At 42.5% G+C, this 20,521-nt stretch overlaps 1 protein-coding gene across 1 annotated transcript in view; it reads left to right on the forward strand.

Annotated features, from left to right (window-relative positions):
- Window positions 1-483: 483 nt before the first annotated feature.
- The window catches only part of atosa (atos homolog A), a 119,376-nt gene continuing 99,338 nt past the window's right edge, over window positions 484-20,521 (forward strand). Inside the window, exon 1 of the mRNA XM_084337200.1 lies at window positions 484-1,458. Within this exon, the coding sequence (XP_084193326.1) occupies window positions 1,428-1,458 (31 nt within the window). The 5' untranslated portion in view covers window positions 484-1,427. The remainder of the gene's footprint in view (window positions 1,459-20,521) is intronic.

The raw sequence follows: 20,521 nt of genomic DNA on the forward strand, positions 1-20,521 counted from the left end.
CCATTTTGTCACAGGAAAGATTAGCCTCTAGGATGGAACCCAGGTAGGTAATTTCATCTTTACTTGTGACAATATTGTCACCCACTGTAACTGAGAAGCCGTCGGTCTTGCTGAGTTTGTTATTTGAACCGAAGAGAATGGACTCTGTTTTGCCCATGTGTAATGATAGTTTGTTGTCGGCGAGCCATAGGCTGATACATTTGTGACGAAACTCATTTTCGACCTACGAAGTGACTGGAAAAGGCAAATGTTTACAATCGGTGGGGATTAAATATGTTTTGTATTGGCACGAAAGGTGTCTTAATTGGCGCTGCCTCTAACTTGATGGTTGCTATGGCAGCAGCAGGTTCACGTGAGGCTGGCTGGCAGAGAGAGAGAGGAGGGAAGTGACAAGACGGCTGTTGTTGGGACACGTGACCGAGGCTGCGCTGATCTGTTGTGACGCGCAGCGGGGAGGTGAGAGAAGCCAGACTGCGAGCATCACGACGCGGAGCAGGAGGAGGTGGACCACTCGCTGTTCTTTCTATCTGCATTTCGTCTGTTTAAAGTTATTATCGAGTTACTCGGCTATACTTTTTATTCAGTTTAGTCGAACCTCCGACGTCACTAACGTTATAACTCAAACACTTTTTTGAGGAAAGCCACACGGGAACTGAATAAAGTTCAGGTTGAATTGATACAGACAGCATCGTTGTTGTACGTGGACGTGTTGAGGCTTAACAGTGGCTACTAGCTACCTGCAGTGTGGGGGTGGTGGTGGGTTATTTGGCAACGGCGTCATCATCATCATTCGATGTTTAGCCATTTAAATGGTACCTAGTGATGTTGTTTGTTTGGTCGACTAGCTCTAACACGGCAGCAGGTACGGCGTCAGGCTGTCTCGTCACCAGCAGCCAGTGGTACAGCAGCTGAGGCAGAACCACACGACTGGGCTGAAGATGCGGTGCCTCAGTGGCGGTGCTGTGGTTGTTCGGGTGGTGGAATTTGAGACGAACTGTAAGGGTAGTTAGCCCAGTCAGCTAAGTTAGCTAGCTTCGATAGTAGTCAGTCTGATTACTCGGTTGGCAAGCTCAGCTGATTAAAAAAAACATATCACAACAACAATAGACATATTTTTGATTGTGTTTGTTGTTGTCAGGTGTTACTAGTTATATCAGCCAGTGCGATTCGATGGACGCGTACAGTAACATGCGAACAAAGCGATGCTTTGTTGTTGGATCGACTAGGGAGCGATTTGGCAACAAACAGGCTGCTTCCCCAGCTGATATTGTTGCTTAGTAAATACAATAAGTCGGTGAAATCCTCCACGAGGATTTAGGTCCAGACAGCGTTGTACTATTGTCTAGGCTGTTTAAGAAAGTCGAGACCTGCGAGGAACACAGACGGACGGAAGACGGAAGGAGAGGACCCCGAGGGCAGCCCCCCCCATGACACTGGAAAACATGAAATCTGAACGAGGTAAGTTACAGAACATGACACCAAACAGAACCGTTGGCTTCCCAAGTGTGGTGGTCAGCAATTGGGCAAACTGGGCTTCACCTTTTGGCCCTGGGTCCCTTTCAGATAATTGTGCCCCCCCCCCCAGGGAGGAATCGGGCAAAGGAATTATGTAACAGCTGGTTAACTTGGTCGTTAGTTATCTGGATAACAAAGCCTGAGCTGGGGAAATAATGACACGATGAGGAGTGAGACATTTGGTACTGTACATACAACAAAAGTCTGGTACTTTGTTATGTCAGCTGCGTGCTGTTTTTGGTTTGGAATAACATCACATTTAGTAGGAACACCCTTGAACAGCTGACATGTACACGCCAGTTCAAACCAGACACTGCTCCTTTTGTGCAGTAGCTGTGTTTTTGCCATCCTTGTATAGGTTAGCCTGTTGTAAAAATACGACTCAAGCCAAATGCTCTGTAACCTGTTTATATTTATTATGACTACTTATCTCTGGCAGGAAGTTAAACAGATCACTGAGGACATAGTTGTTTGTTTTGTTGTAGTTATGCTAATTATACAATTGCAGTAATTTGTGAAGGGTACCTAAGTTAGCACAAACATCTGCACGACACAAATACTGTATTTAAGCTACTGCCAATGTACAGTTTTGCTTGTCTATACAGTGTGCCCCCCCCCCCCCCCAACCACCTCCAATGTAAATTACCCAGTATGGTTGTCAATATCCCAGTGTACCCAACCCCCCCCACCCAACCTCCTCCAATGTACAGTTTCTACGTCAAATGTATATACTCCCTTTTCTTGACTCCTTCTGTATCACAAACAGTACTGTATTTGCAAATCTGGTATGTCATAAATGTATAGATGTAGCAGTACTGACTATCTGTATGTCATGTATGTCATATATGTCCTGATGAATTGAAAATGGGGGACCCTGGTGGAAACAAGACGAAAGTCTTTCTCTGGTCTGCATCCCCTTAACAATTGTGTGTATTGAGCTGTACTGTATTGTACCCATTCTGCAATCTGTTAATAAAGTTTTCAATCAATCAATCAATCAGTCTGCAAATAATCATGGCGATTTGATTCCACATGGTTACAGCTGATCCTGGGTCAGTGGTGATTAGATTTGTCACAACAACACAATTGCACCTTAGGGCCCTTTCTCACTCACACTCTCAGAAGCACTGAAGGGTCGCTGTTCACGCCACGGCCGTGATGAGATTAGCTGCAGTCAATCAGGGATGGACTGTGTGTTTTGCATATGTTGTGAAACTGCAGTCAAGCAGCTGACTGGCCAGAGAGCGTGTCCTGCCTCACACCACAATGTGCTGCTGGTAACAAGACTCTGCAGCTCTGAGAGTAAACATGGCCCCCCTGCCTTGCCTACACTGACCCAAGCCTTTATATAGAATCACTGGCCCAGACATCTGGCCCATGTAAAAGACAGTGTGACTTCACTTGACACTGTGCTCTTTAATTATAGCCTAATAGCACTGCACATGCAGGGTCAGCCACAAACTGCAACACCACTGCTGCAGTTTAGTCTCTAGGCACTGGAGGGTACATGTGGGTTTGGGGCCCATCAGGAAGTCACCAGATTACACTATTTATTTATATAATGTGAAGAAGTACTGTATATATGATATATGCAGATACAACATTTACATTTTCTTAATGTTGTGATCCCCCCCCCCCCCCCCCCTTGTGAAATAATGAATATTTACAGCCTCTAGGCATCCTCCAATAATTATCCAAATGAGATAGCCTTAGAAGGGTGTCACCATCCTCACATGGTGTGTGCACTGTGCATCCTCACATCGGCGAATACAAGGAGGCAGCAGCCATCAAATAGTTTTTCAAATTGGTATTGTGAGACAAAAGGGTTGACAGGCTCTGCATTGACTATGTTTGACTGTTTACAGGGGCTGCAATATTCCAATTAAGACAATTCTCTGAATTAGGGGTGCACCGATGTATCGGTCGGGTATCGGCCGATAAGCTCAAATGTGCCGATGGCAGTAGCCGATATATATCCATCAATTTGTGTCGTGTCAAAAGGCAAAAAAAAGGACAACGCCGCCCCCACACACACAAGCTACTGCATCAAAGTTACTACTTATGATTAACAAAGGCATTCGTTTTGTGGCATTACACGTTCAATAATATCAGCATATTATTTACCCGAACATAGCAAGTAGCAAGCATTACTCAATTCATAGCTCAGTTCCTTCCGTTGCTCAGAGCCCGTACTGAGTTGTACCAATTCTGCAATCTGTTAATAAAGTTTTCAATCAGACAAATGTATAGAAAAGCTTTGTTTTATTATAACATTTGTTGCATTAAAATCATGCCTTGTTTGGTCATCTTGCGGGGCGCTGGTAATCTACTCGTGGCCAGCGGGAGCTAACGTTATTAGCGCGTTGGTTTGTTGTTGTTCTCTCGCTGCAGATCAATGGCGGCAATCCAGGAAGTAAAAAACGAATACGTGCTTGCCGATTGGTGGTAACAGCAGAGACTGGTGCAAGCGGTGTGACGTAATTGGCAGAATCGACTGTCAATCAAAATTGTTCTGTTGCATTGCATTGGTTGAGAGCTCTGGTTGAGACAATAGTATCCAGCTGCAGCCCGGCAGACCATACTGGGAGAGAGATAGTGCTACATGGCATGGTGGAATTAATACCATAAACATATTTCTTGATGTTTCCTTTTTTTAAGTAAGTAAAGAGGCCTATGTTCATATCGGTGAGCACAATTTGTAACACAAAAAGAGAGACGTGTAGCCTATTTATTTAATATTTTATTTATTCATTTTATTATTATTATTTTATTTGTTGTCATGGCTAAAATAATAGTCAAGCATAGGGCTAAAACATTTTCATAAACAATAATATAATTTTTTGTTATTTGGTTATAATAAGGGCTTTTCTATGCATTTGTCTGATTGATTAAAAGCTTTATTGACAGATTGCAGAGTGGGTACAATACAGTACAGCTCAGTGGACTGGAGGATGAAGACCAGAAAAAGACTTTCGGCTTTTTTACATAAGGGTCCTCCATTTTCAATTCATCAAAACATTTAGAGACATACAAATATACAGTAATTTCATAAAAAAAATATATATATATATATATTACAAAATATATATATATATATTACAAAAAAAGTAAAAATAAAAGTACAATTTCTTTTTGCCACAAATATCGGTATCGGCCGATTGTGTTAGTTGAACAATCGGTATCGGTATCGGTGGCAAATTTTCATATCAGTGCATCCCTACTCTGAATGAGACATTTCTATGTAAACATTTTCTGATTACAGTACCATCCTGAATAAGGTCATGGTTGGAGTAAGCAATAGTACAATTAAGACATGTGGAGTATTCCGATTTTAGTGGCATTATTGAATGAAGAGTATTTTAGACATTTATGCACCATGATGATGTCACTATGACTCACTATTGGGAGGAGGATACTAACTTGTTTATGGAGGAAAAAGACTAACTTTGCCCTAATTTGTAAGAGATTAATCACAAGCGTATATGACAGTAGCAAAATGACAACAAGTTTGATGTTTAACACTGGAGGGACTAGAGACGTAATGTGGAGGCGGCGTCTTCAGTCATTAACCAAGCTATGATCCATAGCATGTAAACGGGAATATGAATTGAATAGCTCTATAAGCAACCCATATAAACAGCTTAATTGAAATATTGTTATTTAGAATAAGGCTACATTATTGCAGTCCAAACACAGTCATTGGCCCACTCGCTGTTATATTCTAATTTTAATAGCCACTGGCAATGGAAGCTGCTCTAAAGTGGCAGTTCCCATTTGACGAGTTGATGCTGTGTGCTATTATTTGGAACATAGGAGGCCTACTGTACTGCTCCTCCAGTGGAAATAGCCGATTGCTCTAGCTCAGACACCTACAAATTACAATCTCTCTTCTCTTCTCATCTTCTTTGCTCTAGCTCAGACACCTACCATCTCTCTTCTCTTCTCATCTTCTTTGCTCTAGCTCAGACACCTACCATCTCTCTTCTCTTCTCATCTTCTTTGCTCTAGCGCAGACACCTACCATCTCTCTTCTCTTCTCATCTTCTTTGCTCTAACGCAGACAGACACCTACCATCTCTTCTCTTCTCATCTTATTTGCTCTAGCGCAGACACCTACCATCTCTTCTCATCTTCTTTGCTCTAGCGCAGACACCTACCATCTCTCCTTTTCTCTTCTCTAGCGCAGACACTAGAGCCATATGAAATCCGCGTTCACGGAATCGCGGACGGAATCGCGGAATTGACCAATAAAAATGGAATCAACTGCAAAACGTGGAATATTGCAGAATTTGGCCTAATCTGGACTGAAATTCCGTTTTTGGGTGGAACGCTTGGTGCACACGCGACCGGGGAGGCGGACGCTAGAGCGGGTTACACACAACACAGGCAGTCTCCCAAGCGTCTCGCTGCTTCGGTGTTTACATCGTCAAGAAGCTAATAAATTCCCCAATAAGCCCTCAATTCAGAGCAGAGCAGTATCCTAATGACTTTTATGCCTCCGGCGATAAGGTGTTTTGCTAATTCTGTCAACGTTCCGTGGACTGGAGCCACAAAAACACTTGCGACACTATTGTGATTAAATAGCTAACTAACGTTAGGACATGATCGCTTCTTGCTAAATCTAGTGCACCCATCCATTTGTTTAATGCAAACGAGTCATTATACACTGCCCTTTATAATCAAAATAAACTTAAATAGCTATGAAACGTTTTACAGTAGGCCTACATAGGACTATAGATGGAAATGATAGCTTCTTGCTAAATCTGGTGCAATCCATTTGTTTAATGCAAACGATTGTCATTATACACTGTCCTTTATAAACGAAATAAACTAAAGGTGCCTAAATTATGCATTACTATATTTCATCACAATAAAATAGATATAGCTAGGCTACTGACATTGTGATAATGTCAGTAGTAGCTAGCTGTATCTATTGTTTACACTTGAAATGTGTATTTTTATTTTGTCACAATATTATTTGAAAAGTATTGTGTAAAATGTAACTGTATTTCTGAGTTGCAGCACTTAAAAACATTAAATGGACTGTTATATCATATTCAATTGTAGACATTTATTCATTCCCACTTATTAGACACTATTTCTGATGGTAAAATGAGCATAAAAAGCAAAATACAGAATTCTGAAATATTAAAACGGAAAAAACGGAATTTGGGAAAAAATAAAATGGAATTTGGAAAATAATAAAACGGATTTCATATGGCTCTAGCAGACACCTACCATCTCCTCTTCTCAACCTAGCACAGACACCTACCATCTCTCTTCTCTTCTCAACCTAGCACAGACACCTACCATCTCTCTTCTCTTCTCAACCTAGTGCAGACACCTACCATCTCTTCTCTTCTCATCTTCTTTGCTCTAGCGCAGACGCCTACCATCTCTCCTCTTATCTTCTCTGCTCTAGCGCAGACACCTACCATCTCTTCTCTTCTCAACCTAGCGCAGACACCTACCATCTCCTCTCTTCTCAACCTGAATGAATGAATGAATGAAAACTTTATTAACAGATTGCAGAATGGGTACAGTACAGTACAGCTCAATACATACAATTGTTAAGGGGATGCAGACCAGAGAAAGACTTTCGTCTTGTTTACATCAGGGTCCCCCATTTTCAATTCATCGTAACATATATGACATACAGATAGACAGTACTGCTCCATCTATACATTTATGACATACCAGATTTGCAATTACAGTACTGTTTGTGATACAAAAAGAGTCCAGAAAGAAAAGAGTATATACATTAGGCGTGGAAACTGTACATTGGATTGGGTAGGTGGGGGTGGGGGGGGACTGTACATTGGAGGTGGTTGGGTGGGTGGGGGGGGGGGGGGGGGGGGGGGTTGGTTAGGAGGGGGGGGGGGGGGGGTTCGTTAGGAGTGGGGGAGGGGGGGGGGGGGTTGGGTAGGGGGGGGGGGTTGGGTAGGAGGGGTGGGTGGGGGACACTGTACAACTGTACAAACAACACTGTACATTGGATTATTGACAAGACCATACTTGGTAATTTACTGTACATTGGAGGGGGTTGTGTTCGGACATTTACAGGGGCCAGTTTCGGGTTGCAGTCTCCCTTAGGTGTTTTTTGAGAGTGTTTTTGAAAGTGGGTAGTGATTCACATTCCTTTACAGCTTTGGGTAGGGCGTTCCACATTGATGTGGCATAATTGCGAAACGTGTTTAGTCCCTTGTTTGAGCCGAATCTGGGTTTAACATGATTTGTGGAGCTCCCTCTGGTGTTGTGATCGTGGTATTCACTGACCTTTGGGAAGTATTTTGTCATGTACATGGGTACCTTGGTCGTGTAGTGTATCTTGTAGACCAGGCCCATTGCAAGTTGCTGTACTCTGTCGTCTACTCTAAGCCATCCTAGGTTGTCAAAGTGGGCAGGGGTGAGGTGGGTTCTAGGAGTAAGGTCAAGCAGTAGTCTGACCAGTTTGTTTTGAGATGTTTGTAATTTTGTTTTTAGCGCCTTTGAGGTGCTTTGGTACCATGAGGTGCAAGCATAGTCGTAGTACCCTTGAATGAGTGCTCCTGCTAGAGTCTTCAGGGTATTCTTGTTTACCAGTGAGGAGATCCGGTACAAGAATCGAGTTCGTTGGTTGACTTTTTTTTATTACATTGGATGCCATTTTGTCACAGGAAAGATTTGCCTCTAGGATGGAACCCAGGTAGGTAATATCTTCTTTCCTTGTGACAATATTGTCACCCACCTAGCGCAGACACCTACCATCTCTCCTTTTCTCTTCTCTAGCGCAGACACCTACCATCTCCTCTTCTCAACCTAGCACAGACACCTACCATCTCTCTTCTCTTCTCAACCTAGCACAGACACCTACCATCTCTCTTCTCTTCTCAACCTAACGCAGACACCTTCCATCTCTTCTCTTCTCATCTTCTTTGCTCTAGTCCAGACAGCTACCATCTCTCCTCTCTTCTCCTCTCTTCTTATCTTCTCTCAGAGAAAGTGGTGAGAGGAGCTGTACTTAGTAGGCTCTTCTACAGCAACCCTGAAGGAGAGTAGTGCACAGAGAAACCAGTCTTATTGGCCTGATGTAGAGCCTAGCAGACAAGCCTAGACATGCACAGCGTCCTGATGCTAGTGTGGCAAACTTCACAGGCCATGACCTCTGTGTCTGGAGGGTCGGGGTGACAAGCTGAACCCTACCAGAACCCCACTGACTCCAACACACATCTTGGCCTGCTACTTCCACTACTTTGAAGTAAGCTGCCGATACTGGTGGTATCCCACAGATGGAGGTTGTAGGAACCCATGTGGTTTTTGATTGAGGTGTTTTGCGTGGACCGTTATTTAAGTGGGATGTTTTGTGAGCACAATTCTTTGTGTGAAAGTGTGAAAGAACATTGTGTTTTTTGCTCCGGGGCCCGACTGGAGTCATCTGACGGGCCTCTTTTTTCTGGGAGCTCGGCTATGGGATCCAGGCCATGTTGTAGAAGAAATTGGGACGGGTTGCTGTTGTGTCTAATGAGTAGAGTTGTTCCGATACCGATACCAGTATCGGAAATGCGTCAGATACTGCCTAAAATGCTGGTATCGGCGAGTACCCTCTAATTCTGCGCTCCGATACCATATGACGTAATTTATAAACAACACGTGCGGTATCCTCCTACTGAGAGTGAGCATTATAAAACAAACGTGTTTTTAAATAGACCGTGAATTAAAAGTGTCAATGCTGTTTGTCATTTTAACAGCAGATACTTTCTTAAATGCCATCGTCCAGACAGCAGTGTGACGGGGAGCTCTGATGTATTCGCTTGCTGGTGTTATTAACATTAGCTGAAGAGCTAACCGAAAAGCTAGTTTTAGCTTTAACGTTACCTTGGCTAATGTTGGGGCTATTCCTAATCCAGCAATAATGGCTGCAGACCTGCAAGCAAAGTACAGCAAATTGGCAAAGGAGTATTCCAAGGTAAATCACTTTTTCACCAGTAACGTTATTGTCTTGTTTCCATCTAACCTAGCTCGCGTTAACTGCTAGCTCATGCTAACGTGGCTAACTGATCAACCTCTCCCACACATGCACGCAATTAATGACATAATGCGGACAGCCATGATACCGGTGACAATGTTTAGCTTTTAGTGCCAAATGATAAGAGTCTGAGGCGGAGTCTCAAAAGAGAATGTTGAATATTTATTGTGCATTAAAAATCACAACAGAGCCTCTGCTACTACAGTAGCTAACCTAAACGGAGCCGACTGGATAGGAAGTGCAACAACGTGTAACCTCTGTGCGGAATCAATGTCACAACAACCTTTCCGTGGGTGAACTCATTGAGCATACATTAATACTAATCTATACAATCACCTGTTGTTGAATAAATACCCTTACTTTATAGTTATTACTAAAAAACAGTATATATAAAACGGTAGCTGTAAAAATGTTTTATCAGTTTTATCATTTATATAATAATATATATATATTTTTTAAAATGTATGCACTGGTATCGGATCAGTATCGGTATCGGCCGATACCCAAAGCTTAGGTATCGGAATCGGATCGGGAAGGAAAAAATGGTATCGGAACATCTCTACTAATGAGCACTGTAGCCTGGACGCATGTGTCTCAACTAGCAGTTTTTACAGGTCTCATAAAGGGCAGTTATGGAATACTCGGGACCTATTCACACTAGTGGTGGAAACTGTGGCTTCTCACATCTGGCTCCAAAGGAGCAAAGGGAGAGGCTGATTTTGTAGTATAAACAAACAGGCAGAATCTAGCTTTGAATCTAGATATTAGTCCACCGTTTGGAGTAGAAGGCCAAAGCTAGATTTGAAGCCAGATTGTGCCTGTTTATGTTTACACCACCAAAATAGTCTCTTTCCAGCTAGGTGTGACATGTGAAAAGCTAGTTTTCCCCCCCTGTTAATAGATCCTCCTCAGAGAGGGTGACAAATGGCAGAGAGGCCATGCACGTGGAGATCCTTTTTGTGCAAAGAACAATCCAAGAAATTGTTATTTGTGTCTGTCTTTATGTCCATCTTCCCTCCCTCTTCCTCCCCCCCTCTTTCACATGCATTATCTCTAGCACACGCATAACAAAGCCAAGCAGCCATAGATGATGTCAGAGTTAGTCATGTTGGAGTGTAGGGGAGAGAAGTGGAGTCAGCTGGCAGGCTGCCCCAGTGCTGTTATTTTTCATGTTTGTTTGGAGGTGCTTCCTGCTGGAACTAGGGATGTCCCGATCAGGGTTTTTGGGCCCAATCACTGGAAGCAGTATCGGCCAATACTGATCAGCGGCCAATCAATCATGGGGAGGTGGGGGTCTATTTAAAGCCTTCTATTTATCATGTATCATTATTTATTCATGGTAATGCAAGAAGAAGTGGGTCCCCAATAAAATGTGTTTTTGACTAATTGTAGGGGTGTAACGTTACACGTATCCGTAACAAACCGTTTCAGTATGGAACCTTTGGTTCAGTATGCGCTGTGTACCGAATGAATACAATGCTACTTTAACCACTAACGGAACGCGTGTTGAACTGAATTCAAAACTCCAAGTACACCCCCTTCCCAAAATATTACTTGCGCAAAGGGCCAGATGTTGTTCGTTCAGCCTACGCACACCACTGAGATATTACCTGTAATTTAGCATAGCCTGAGCTAGGGCTGGGCGATATGGCCAAAAATGATATCATGATAACGATATATTAATGCTATCATATCACTCAATATAGATAATTATCGATATTGTTATAAGTATTAATTTTTTTTTTTTTTTTTTTATAAACAACAGATTTATGTTTATTTTGCAGCAATTCTTTGTTGTTGCCACCATCTTTAGTGTTACAGCCCCTCACACCAGTTCTCAGGCTGCAGCTGGTTTGAAAGCTAAAGTAAACGGGCTTCTCTGCTGGCTGTGGCTCCAGGGGAGTTTAATAGTTCTGGCTCTGCTAGTTTCTTTTCTCTTTTGTTGCTTTTTTGTTGGACAAAGCTAGCACACATAGCCTACTGTGTACAGACGGTTTCAAACTGTATTTTAAATTAGAAAGCAAACAAAATAAATGCACAAGAGAAAAAGATATCTCAATTTGGTCAGTATTGTCATTTGGACAAGCAAATCCATTACTTTAAGTTGCAGGCAAGAAAGACAAGTCTGTCCACTGTCTCTTTTAAAACTGCCCTGTTGCAGGTAAAAAAAAATATATATATATATTATCGATTATCGATTATCGCGATAATTATCTTTATCGCCCAGCCCTAGCCTGAGCCTCATAGTATGGTGAACACAAACGACAAGCCAGAGCTAGAAGAGCTACCCCCCCCCCACACACACACACACACACTAGGGCTGTCCCCGAAGCCTGTTTTTTGGCTTTGAACTTCGTATTTTTTTTTTATTTTTTTTATAAATGTCCTCAAACGAAATCCTCAATTTGAAGTAAGTAACGACAGACAAGAACACATAACTGCATAACTTTTTCTTTTATTCGATCTTAATATCACTATTACACTCACAGACCTATACAGTATGTTTTTTTTTTTTTGATCCACTTTTTCTCCCATTTTTTCCATATTTTTCTCCCATCCCAATTTCGTATCATCCAATTTCAACCCTCCCCTGTCACGAACGCTGTTTCTTGCCTCCCACAAGCCGGCTGCAATGTGGACTAAGTCATACATAGCACAAGTCCCCTCCGGTACTTGAGGTAACAGCAGTCGCATCTTTTCACCTGCGCAGCTCGATCTCTCAGTGTCGAGGAGTAACGCGTGGGAGGCTCACGCTGCCCCCGACACTTCCTGATTCTACTGCGCAGGCGCACCAACCGACTTGTAGGAGTCGCTTGTTCACAACGTTCGATCCCCACCCTTCAGTTTTCCCTCCCCGTAATACGGCCAATGTGTATTACTGCGGACGACCAGCCAAACTGAAAAACAATGTGGAGAGCTGGATTCGAACACGCGAATCCTAGCGTCTCCACACTGGTGGCGAGTGCCTTGCCCACTACACCACCTAGCCGCCCTACCTATACAGTATGTTACGAGTGAAAGCCATCTAGAGACCCAAAAAGTGCAGTACCGGCCAAAACATGCTAGGCGGCAGTATCGAGAACGCTTAAAAACCCTGTTCCAGACCGTGTGTTACATCTAAAACCCTCCGGGCGCATCATTTCTGTTCAGGCAAGTCTAGCAGTTCACACGATCACTTGGAAACGCGTCCAATGCCCCTCGATGGATAAGTTGCGCCACATTATGTCCGGGACCAGATGGACATCAATACTGGAAATCGCGATCAGACAGTTGGAATATTCTTTTTGGAATAAGCCCGATCTAAGGTAAGGAACATCTGACGTCAATTCCAGCTTGATCCTGCAATGATTTCATACCGACCTTTGATGTATTCATGATGAAACATAATACCTATTATATACATTTGATTTGAGAATAGTATCGTGTCCAGACGAAAAACGCCAACGACTTTAGTAGAATTCACATAGTGCCCCATTACGCAGCTTTCTGGAATTAGCCGGGATCATTCTGAAACTATAATATTCACCACGAGATACGCGCGAATGTATTCATGAAAAAATTTATTCTTTTTTGCATCTTGGACAGAAGATAGTTACTGTCAAATGACCATAGTATTGTATCCATAGCTATAATATAGATATAGCTCTGCAAACAACGTGACGCACAGTAAAAATAGGCTCTAGAATAGATACAGGGTTCCCATTTTTTCATTTTCCAGGTATGGAAAAGTCATGGAAACTGAGCAAAAGTGAACACTTACATGGAAATAGAAACAGTTGTACTGGAAAATGTTATTGGATGTGTAAAATAGTAATAAAATGAAACTATTGAGCACTAAATTACGATGAGTTTATAAAAACCCTTTACATGTGAACAGCTTTTACTGTAGATAGAAATGGATGATCCCATGTTGAGCATTTTCTTGGCATCCTATATGGTATATTGGATGTTGGAATTTGATGCAGGCAACTTGGTGATATGGACTTTAAAAGTATAGTTTCGGTCGGATTGGTGGACTTCAGGAATAATAACGTTACTCGCAATCTCAATAGAAGGGTCAAATACATGCATTTCCCAGCCAACACGGTAGCCTTGACATCTACAGTGAAACTTCTTATGCAAGTTTATCCTCAAATGTAAGTACTGTAGCTGTGTTTTAACTGTGTGGTAAACCTGGGTTTATCAACGTTAGTTAGTAAGCAGTGCAATCTTGCTAACTAGCTAGCAACTTGAGTTTGAGTTTGTTTTGGATTTTGTTAATGATGCAAGCACATGGAGTGCAATCTTTCTATCCAACATTCAGTTTGCTAACTAACTAGCTACTAGCTAGTGTTGGCTAGCTTGCATGGCTAGCTAACTACCAATACATTTTCACATTAGGCTGTGACATTACCAGTGGTGCAGTGCTGGTATAACTCGGTATAACGGCGTTATACCTCGCTCACTGAGGCTGAAGTACGCGCAATCGCTTTTTACATGGCATTATCCAACCGGACTCCCGGAGAAGCATGCAGCTGCAGAGCCGCAGAGCCAGCGGCGCTCTCTGGGCCGCGCGCTGACGGCCGCGCTGTGAGGCAATAGTATCCAGCTGCAGGACGAGAGCAGCCAAAAAAAACTGTGCATGCACGCACGCGCGTGGAGCGTTTGACCTACTGTCAATTTGCCACTGCAACACTGGACATTACTTCTATACTAGTTAACATGAATAGTCTAGTCTTGATACATTTTGTAACATTCATTCTTATATCTACTTTTAGCTATTTTGTGATTTTTCTTTTTTTTCTTAAAAAAGATTATACTACTAGGAACATTTGGGGTGAGACATTTTTGAAAAATCATTGATCATGCCTAGACTGATTCTATACATCTATACTGTTAAGCTAAGCTTACTAGTGGGGTTGCTGTACTGAGGAACCACAAAACCAGCCTTGTGTTTTCCCTTTTAGGTTCATTAGTTTGATTTACAAAAGATTTTACAGAGTAAGAGTAGGCATACTACCCCTTCTACGTAAAACTCATAATCTAATAAGACTAATCATAAAGGAAAGAGGGAGGAGGAAGAGAAGAGGGGTGAAGAAGAGGAGGATAAGAGAGTAGAGGATGACAGAGGAAAAGGGAGAAGAGTGGAGAGGAGTTGAAAAGAGTAGGAAGAGAAGACAGGAGCGGACACAAGAGTGGAGAGAAGAGGACAGGATGAGATAGGAGAGGAGTGGAAGAGAGAACATATATCAATCCCAGTGCTCATGTGTTTCAAAGTTCCAGTTCAATAAATTGTTGTTCATCTACAGCTTGTTGCATTATTTCATGCATTGATATTATCAATAAGACAATCTCTAAGCATTTACAATGTAGTCTTGACTGGCACATCTTTTAAATCAAGTAAGTAGTCAGGTGTCCTAGGGGGTTGTGTGTGTGAGGGGAGGGGGGCGCGGATGGGGGCGGACGGTATAAACGGTATACGGTATAAACGGTATTAATTTGCTCTACGGTATGGATTTTGACTATACCGTGTAACTGGTAGAGCAGCTCTAAAATAGCAATGACGTCATGTAACCACAGCGCGACTTTCTATCGCATTTGCCCCTAAAAATAGATAGAATTAGTCATAGATAATAGATATGTGCAAACTGGAAAAAGTTATTTAGGAGGCTTCGCGCAGTGGGCGTGTCGACACGCAATTGTCATTTCATAATAAACACATATCACCGCGGCGCACAGCAAGTTTCAATTTCAGTTCCTGGCATTTTTAACCAGTGGAGAAAGGTAAGATATTTCCCTATCGTTTTTCTTATATGAATTATTCTACGTTAATAAAACATACCTGGTGATCAACTACAGTTTGCTGTAAACATTACGATATGTGTGTAGTGTTATGATAACTACGGCTGCAGCGGGAGGACGGCTGCAGCAGTGGATTTGCGAATAGCATGCAGCTGCAGAGCCGCAGAGCCAGGGGCTCTTTCAGGTCTGGTCACAGGCCCGTCAAACAGCGCCCCCCCACCCAACGGCTGAATTGCCAATGGCTGAATTGGAGTATTGCACAGTGCAATACTCCAATTCAGCCATTGGCAATTCAGCCGTTGGGTGGGGGGGCGCTGTTGAGCGGGCCTGTGACCAGACCTGAAAGAGCCCCTGGCTCTGCGGCTCTGCAGCTACATATGCTTCTAGCAAAATCCAGCATCCAGCCCCGCTGTTTGCAATGGGAGCAGGAGTCTCGACTCTGGACTTATTTTATTTGGAATATAATGACTTTATACGCAAAAGTAGCCTAGTTTTAAGTTAAAATATTATAAATCTACATGCCTTGAGGATGTCTTTCTTTATATAGCCTGCCTATCAGGCAAAAAAAATTATTCTAACAGAAACACTGATACTGTGATATATACCGTTACCGTCTATGCTTCAAATTATACCGTGATATAAATTTTAGACCATACCGTCCACCACTAGCGGAAAGCTTCAGGGGCCTATATAGATCATCACTTAATATGGTACCTGGAAAATCAGGAGATGGCATGGAAAAAAATTTCAGGGCAAGCGTGGGAACCCTGAGATAGCTGGCGCTCTAGCTACGAGGATAAGACTAATCCCTGGCACTGAATGTGTTAATTAATATAACTCATCAGTTTTAATACTATAATATTAGTGTAGCCTAATCTTTATCTGCAACTGTGAAGAAAACCCCCATTGGTTTAAACAGAATGAATAGACGCATAAAAAAAAAATTATATAAAAAATTCGAATGTTGATTTAGAATTCGAATGCCAACATAACGAACGAAGGTCTGAACGTTTGGGCTCAGCCCTAACACACACAGACACGCACCCTCTCTGTTAGCCCTTTTACACCGCGCGGGCTCCGGTTCAAGCTCCAGCTCCGTTCTGAACCCTCTGAACCTTGGTGCGCTCTGGCGAACCAGCCCGCGTTTACACCCATTTAAGCAGAACCAACATTCCACCGTCTCCGTCATCAACAGGGGCGTTACTCAGGCGGAGGTAAAATAATGCGTGGAGAAAGGCTTAGCGAGCCTCAACGAACGCACACACACACACACGCGCACTGTATATGTTTGAAATTAATCGTTCCAGCAAAGTAGGCTTCTATTATTCGAATGACTGTTTTAATGGCTATCATAGTAGTAAGTCCTACTATAGAACATGACATATTAGCATGACATGTGATTTATTAATGCCAATACAAAAAATTAGGGACAAACGCAATTGGCAGAACTGTAAATGATGGATTATTCACTCACGGTTAACATCCGACTGATTAGCTCAACTGGTTAGTCCGCTGGCTGTGGATCCTATGGTCACAGGTTCAAATCTCTTGGTTCCAAACGTTTATTTTTTTTAATGTTAATTCATTTATCCACTCTGGTTGGATGGTGTATTGTACTTGTGCTGTATAATGACAATACATTTGAATCTAATCTCATTTTGAAATCGCTACGCTGCCTATGGACACGACAGTGGCAGACAGCTTCGGAGGTGTGGCATTGCACCATGCTGATCCACTCAACAGGTAGCGATTTCAAAATGAGATTCGATTCAAATGTATTGTCATTATACAGCACAAGTACAATACACCATCCAACCAGAGGCGGTCAGGTGGCGTAGTGGAGATTGCGCTCGTCACCAATGCAAGAGGCTGCGGTCTCAACTCCCGGAGTCAGCATTGCCTTGGCTTGGGCTGATCGCTATACTAACTTGTTTGGCTGGGTTAGGGGGAGGGAAGCCGTGGGTGGGAAACTGGCGTTGTGGACAGCGACGCCTACAGGTCAGGTCTGGGCACTTGCTCAGCGGAGGCAGGACTTGAGGAAGGCAGCGTGACCTCCCACGCGTTACACTTCACCAATGAGAGCCCTCGCTGCCAGGTGAGAAGAGAGCCACTGGCTGTCGCTGCACGTGTCGGAGGAAGCGTGCGGATACTTCAGGGTTCCCTTGTACCGACCAGTAGGAGAACATGCGCACAACAACCAGGTAGGGGAGGGGGGGGGGTAATTGGCACGATTAAATTGGGACGGGGAGAAAACAGAGAAAAATCGGAGAAAGAGAGATACAAAAAAAAGAAAAAGAAAATACACCATCCAACCAGAGTGGATAAATGAATTAACGTAAAAAAAAATTGTAACCAAGAGATTTGAACCTGTGACCATAGGATCCACAGCCAGCGGACTTACTAGTTGAGCTAATCGGTCAGATGTTAACTGTGAGTGACTAATCCATCATTTACACTTGTGCCAATTGTGCTTGTCCCTCATTTTTAGCATTGGCATTAATAAATCAGATGTCATGCTATGTTCTACAGTAGGACTTACTACTATGATACCCATTAAAACAGTAATTAGAATAATAGAAGCCTACTTTGCTGGAATGATTCATTTCAAACATATACAGTGCGTGTTTGTGTGCTTTTGTGTGTGCTCGCACGTTTCTCCACGCATTTCTGGAGCATTTCTTTATCCACTATGGTTGGATGGTGTATTGTACTTGTGCTGTATCATAACAATACATTTGAATCTAATCTTGTTTTGAGATCAGTCGCAAATCGCTTCCTGTTGAATGGATCGGTTGAGTGCAATGCCGACTCGCTACTAGGGGTGCACCGATATATCGGTTGGGTATCGGTATCGGCCGATAAGTGCCTTGTTGACTGCCATCGGCCTATCGGCCGATAAGCTCGAATGTGCCGATGGCAGTAGCCGATAAATATCCATCAATTTGTGTCGCGTCAATCTGGTCCACACATTCAAACTTTGAAAAAAGTTTCAGTCAAGCGACCTGCACAACGCCGCCCCCACACACACACGCCAGCGTTTCCGTTAGCCGGTAATTACCGGTATTTGACTGGCAAAATCTGTTGAAGTCCGACATATTTAATCTCTCCGGTCATAATGTCCGGTGAAAATAATTCCCTCTAAACACAATTAGATTATTTGAATTGTATTAAAATAGGCTAAAATTATATAGCCTATGCGATGAACGAAACAATCTCACCAAGCAGCCGGTCTAATAATGACATCCTGCTGTCAGCGCGAGCTGGCTGCTGATATATTTACGTGAAGCATGGCTTGGCAGGGTGCAGTACTCCAATTCAGCCATTGGCAATTCAGCTGTTGGGTGGGGGCGCTGCTGACACCACTGCTCTGCTCTGCCTGCTCCAAGTGCTCCATGCTTCACGTAAATATATCAGCAGCCAGCTCGCGCTGACACAGCGGTGCCAAATTTCTCAGTTCTTCGCTTGATATAATTAATACAAATGTCCAATATAACGGAATTAGTTAGCTCATAAAAATGTGATTATAACAGACTGCTGTTTATTAAGGTCGGGCAGACTGCCCACCGACACCTCAAGTCGGCAGCAGCAGCACGAAGTCTCGAGGGACTTATTTTATTTGGAATATATTAATGACTGATACGCAAAAGTAGCCTAGTTTTAAGTTAAAATATTATAAATGCCTTGATGATGTCATTCTTTATATAGGTCTATCAATTGTTTTTAAGCTCAATAAACTCTGACCGGAATTTATCCCATTTGTCCGGTAGATGGAAATCTACCGGACACTCAGACCTGCAAAAAAAAATTCTAACGGAAACCCTGACACACGCTACTGCATCAAAGTTACTACTTATGATTAACAAAGGCATTCGTTTTGTGGCATTAACGTTATATAGTTACACGTTCAATAACATCAGCGTATTTACCCGAACATAGCAAGCATTACTCATTCATATCTCAGTTCCTTCCTTTGCTCAGAGAGCCCGTACCGAATTGTACCCATTCTGCAATCTGTTAATAAAGTTTTCAATCAGACAAATGTATAGAAAAGCTTTTATTATAACATTCGTTGCAGTAAAATCATTATGCCTCGTTTAGTACTCCTGTGGAGCGCTGGTAGTCTACCCGTGGGCCGCGGGGAGCTAACTTTATTAGCTTTGTTGTTGAGCTTGTGAAAATCAATGGTGGACTTCCCGGAAGTAAAAAACGAATAAGCGCTTGCCGATTGGTGGTAAGAACAGCAGAGGCGGGTGCAAGCAGTGTGACGTAATTGGCAGAATCGACTGTCAATCAAAATTGTTCTGTTGCATTGCTTTGGTTGAGAGATAGTGCTCTCTTATTAAAACTAATAAACAAGTCTTGAGCAAGACAAGTTAGTCTGTTATGAAAGCCAGTGAGTATTGTATGACTCAGACTTCAGCAATAATCATGACTCATGAGCATTATAAAATAAAAACACACATGGCATGGTGGAATTAATACCATAAACATATTTCTTGATGTTTCCTTTTTTTTAAGTAAGTAAAGAGGCCTATGTTCATATCGGTGAGCACAATTTGTAACACAAAAGAGAGACATGTAGCCTATTTATTTATTTAATATTTTATTTATTCATTTTATTATTATTATTTTATTTGTTGCCATGCCTAAAATAATAGTCAAGCATAGGGCTAAAACATTTTCATAAACAATAATATAATTTTTTGTTATATGGTTATAATAAAAGCTTTTCTATACATTTGTCTGATTGATTGATTGAAAACTTTATTAACAGATTGCTGAATGGGTACAGTACAGCTCAGTGGACTGGAGGATGAAGACCAGAAAAAGACTTTCGGCTTTTTTACATAAGGGTCCTCCATTTTCAATTCATCAAAACATTTAGAGACATACAAATATACTAGTTTCATTAAAAAAAATATATATATATATATTTTGCCACAAATATCGGTATCGGCCGATTGTGTTAGCTGAACAATCGGTGGCAAATTTTCATATCGGTGCATCCCTACACGCTACTTTCCCCCGTTTACTCGTCTTCACAGCCTAGAATATGACACGCCCACTGATGATGTCACGGTTCGCGAGGAAAAAACAACAATTTTCCGGTGCCAGCTGAGCACAGATTTGTCACGTTCTGAACCAATTAATCCCGGTGTGAACGCGCTGGCCGGTGCGAGATTACGTTCGGGAACCGGCTCCAGCACGGAGCCTGGCCGG

This window comes from Notolepis coatsorum (assembly GCF_963971535.1).
Source record: "Notolepis coatsorum genome assembly, chromosome: 20".
Lineage (NCBI taxonomy): Eukaryota > Metazoa > Chordata > Actinopteri > Aulopiformes > Paralepididae > Notolepis > Notolepis coatsorum.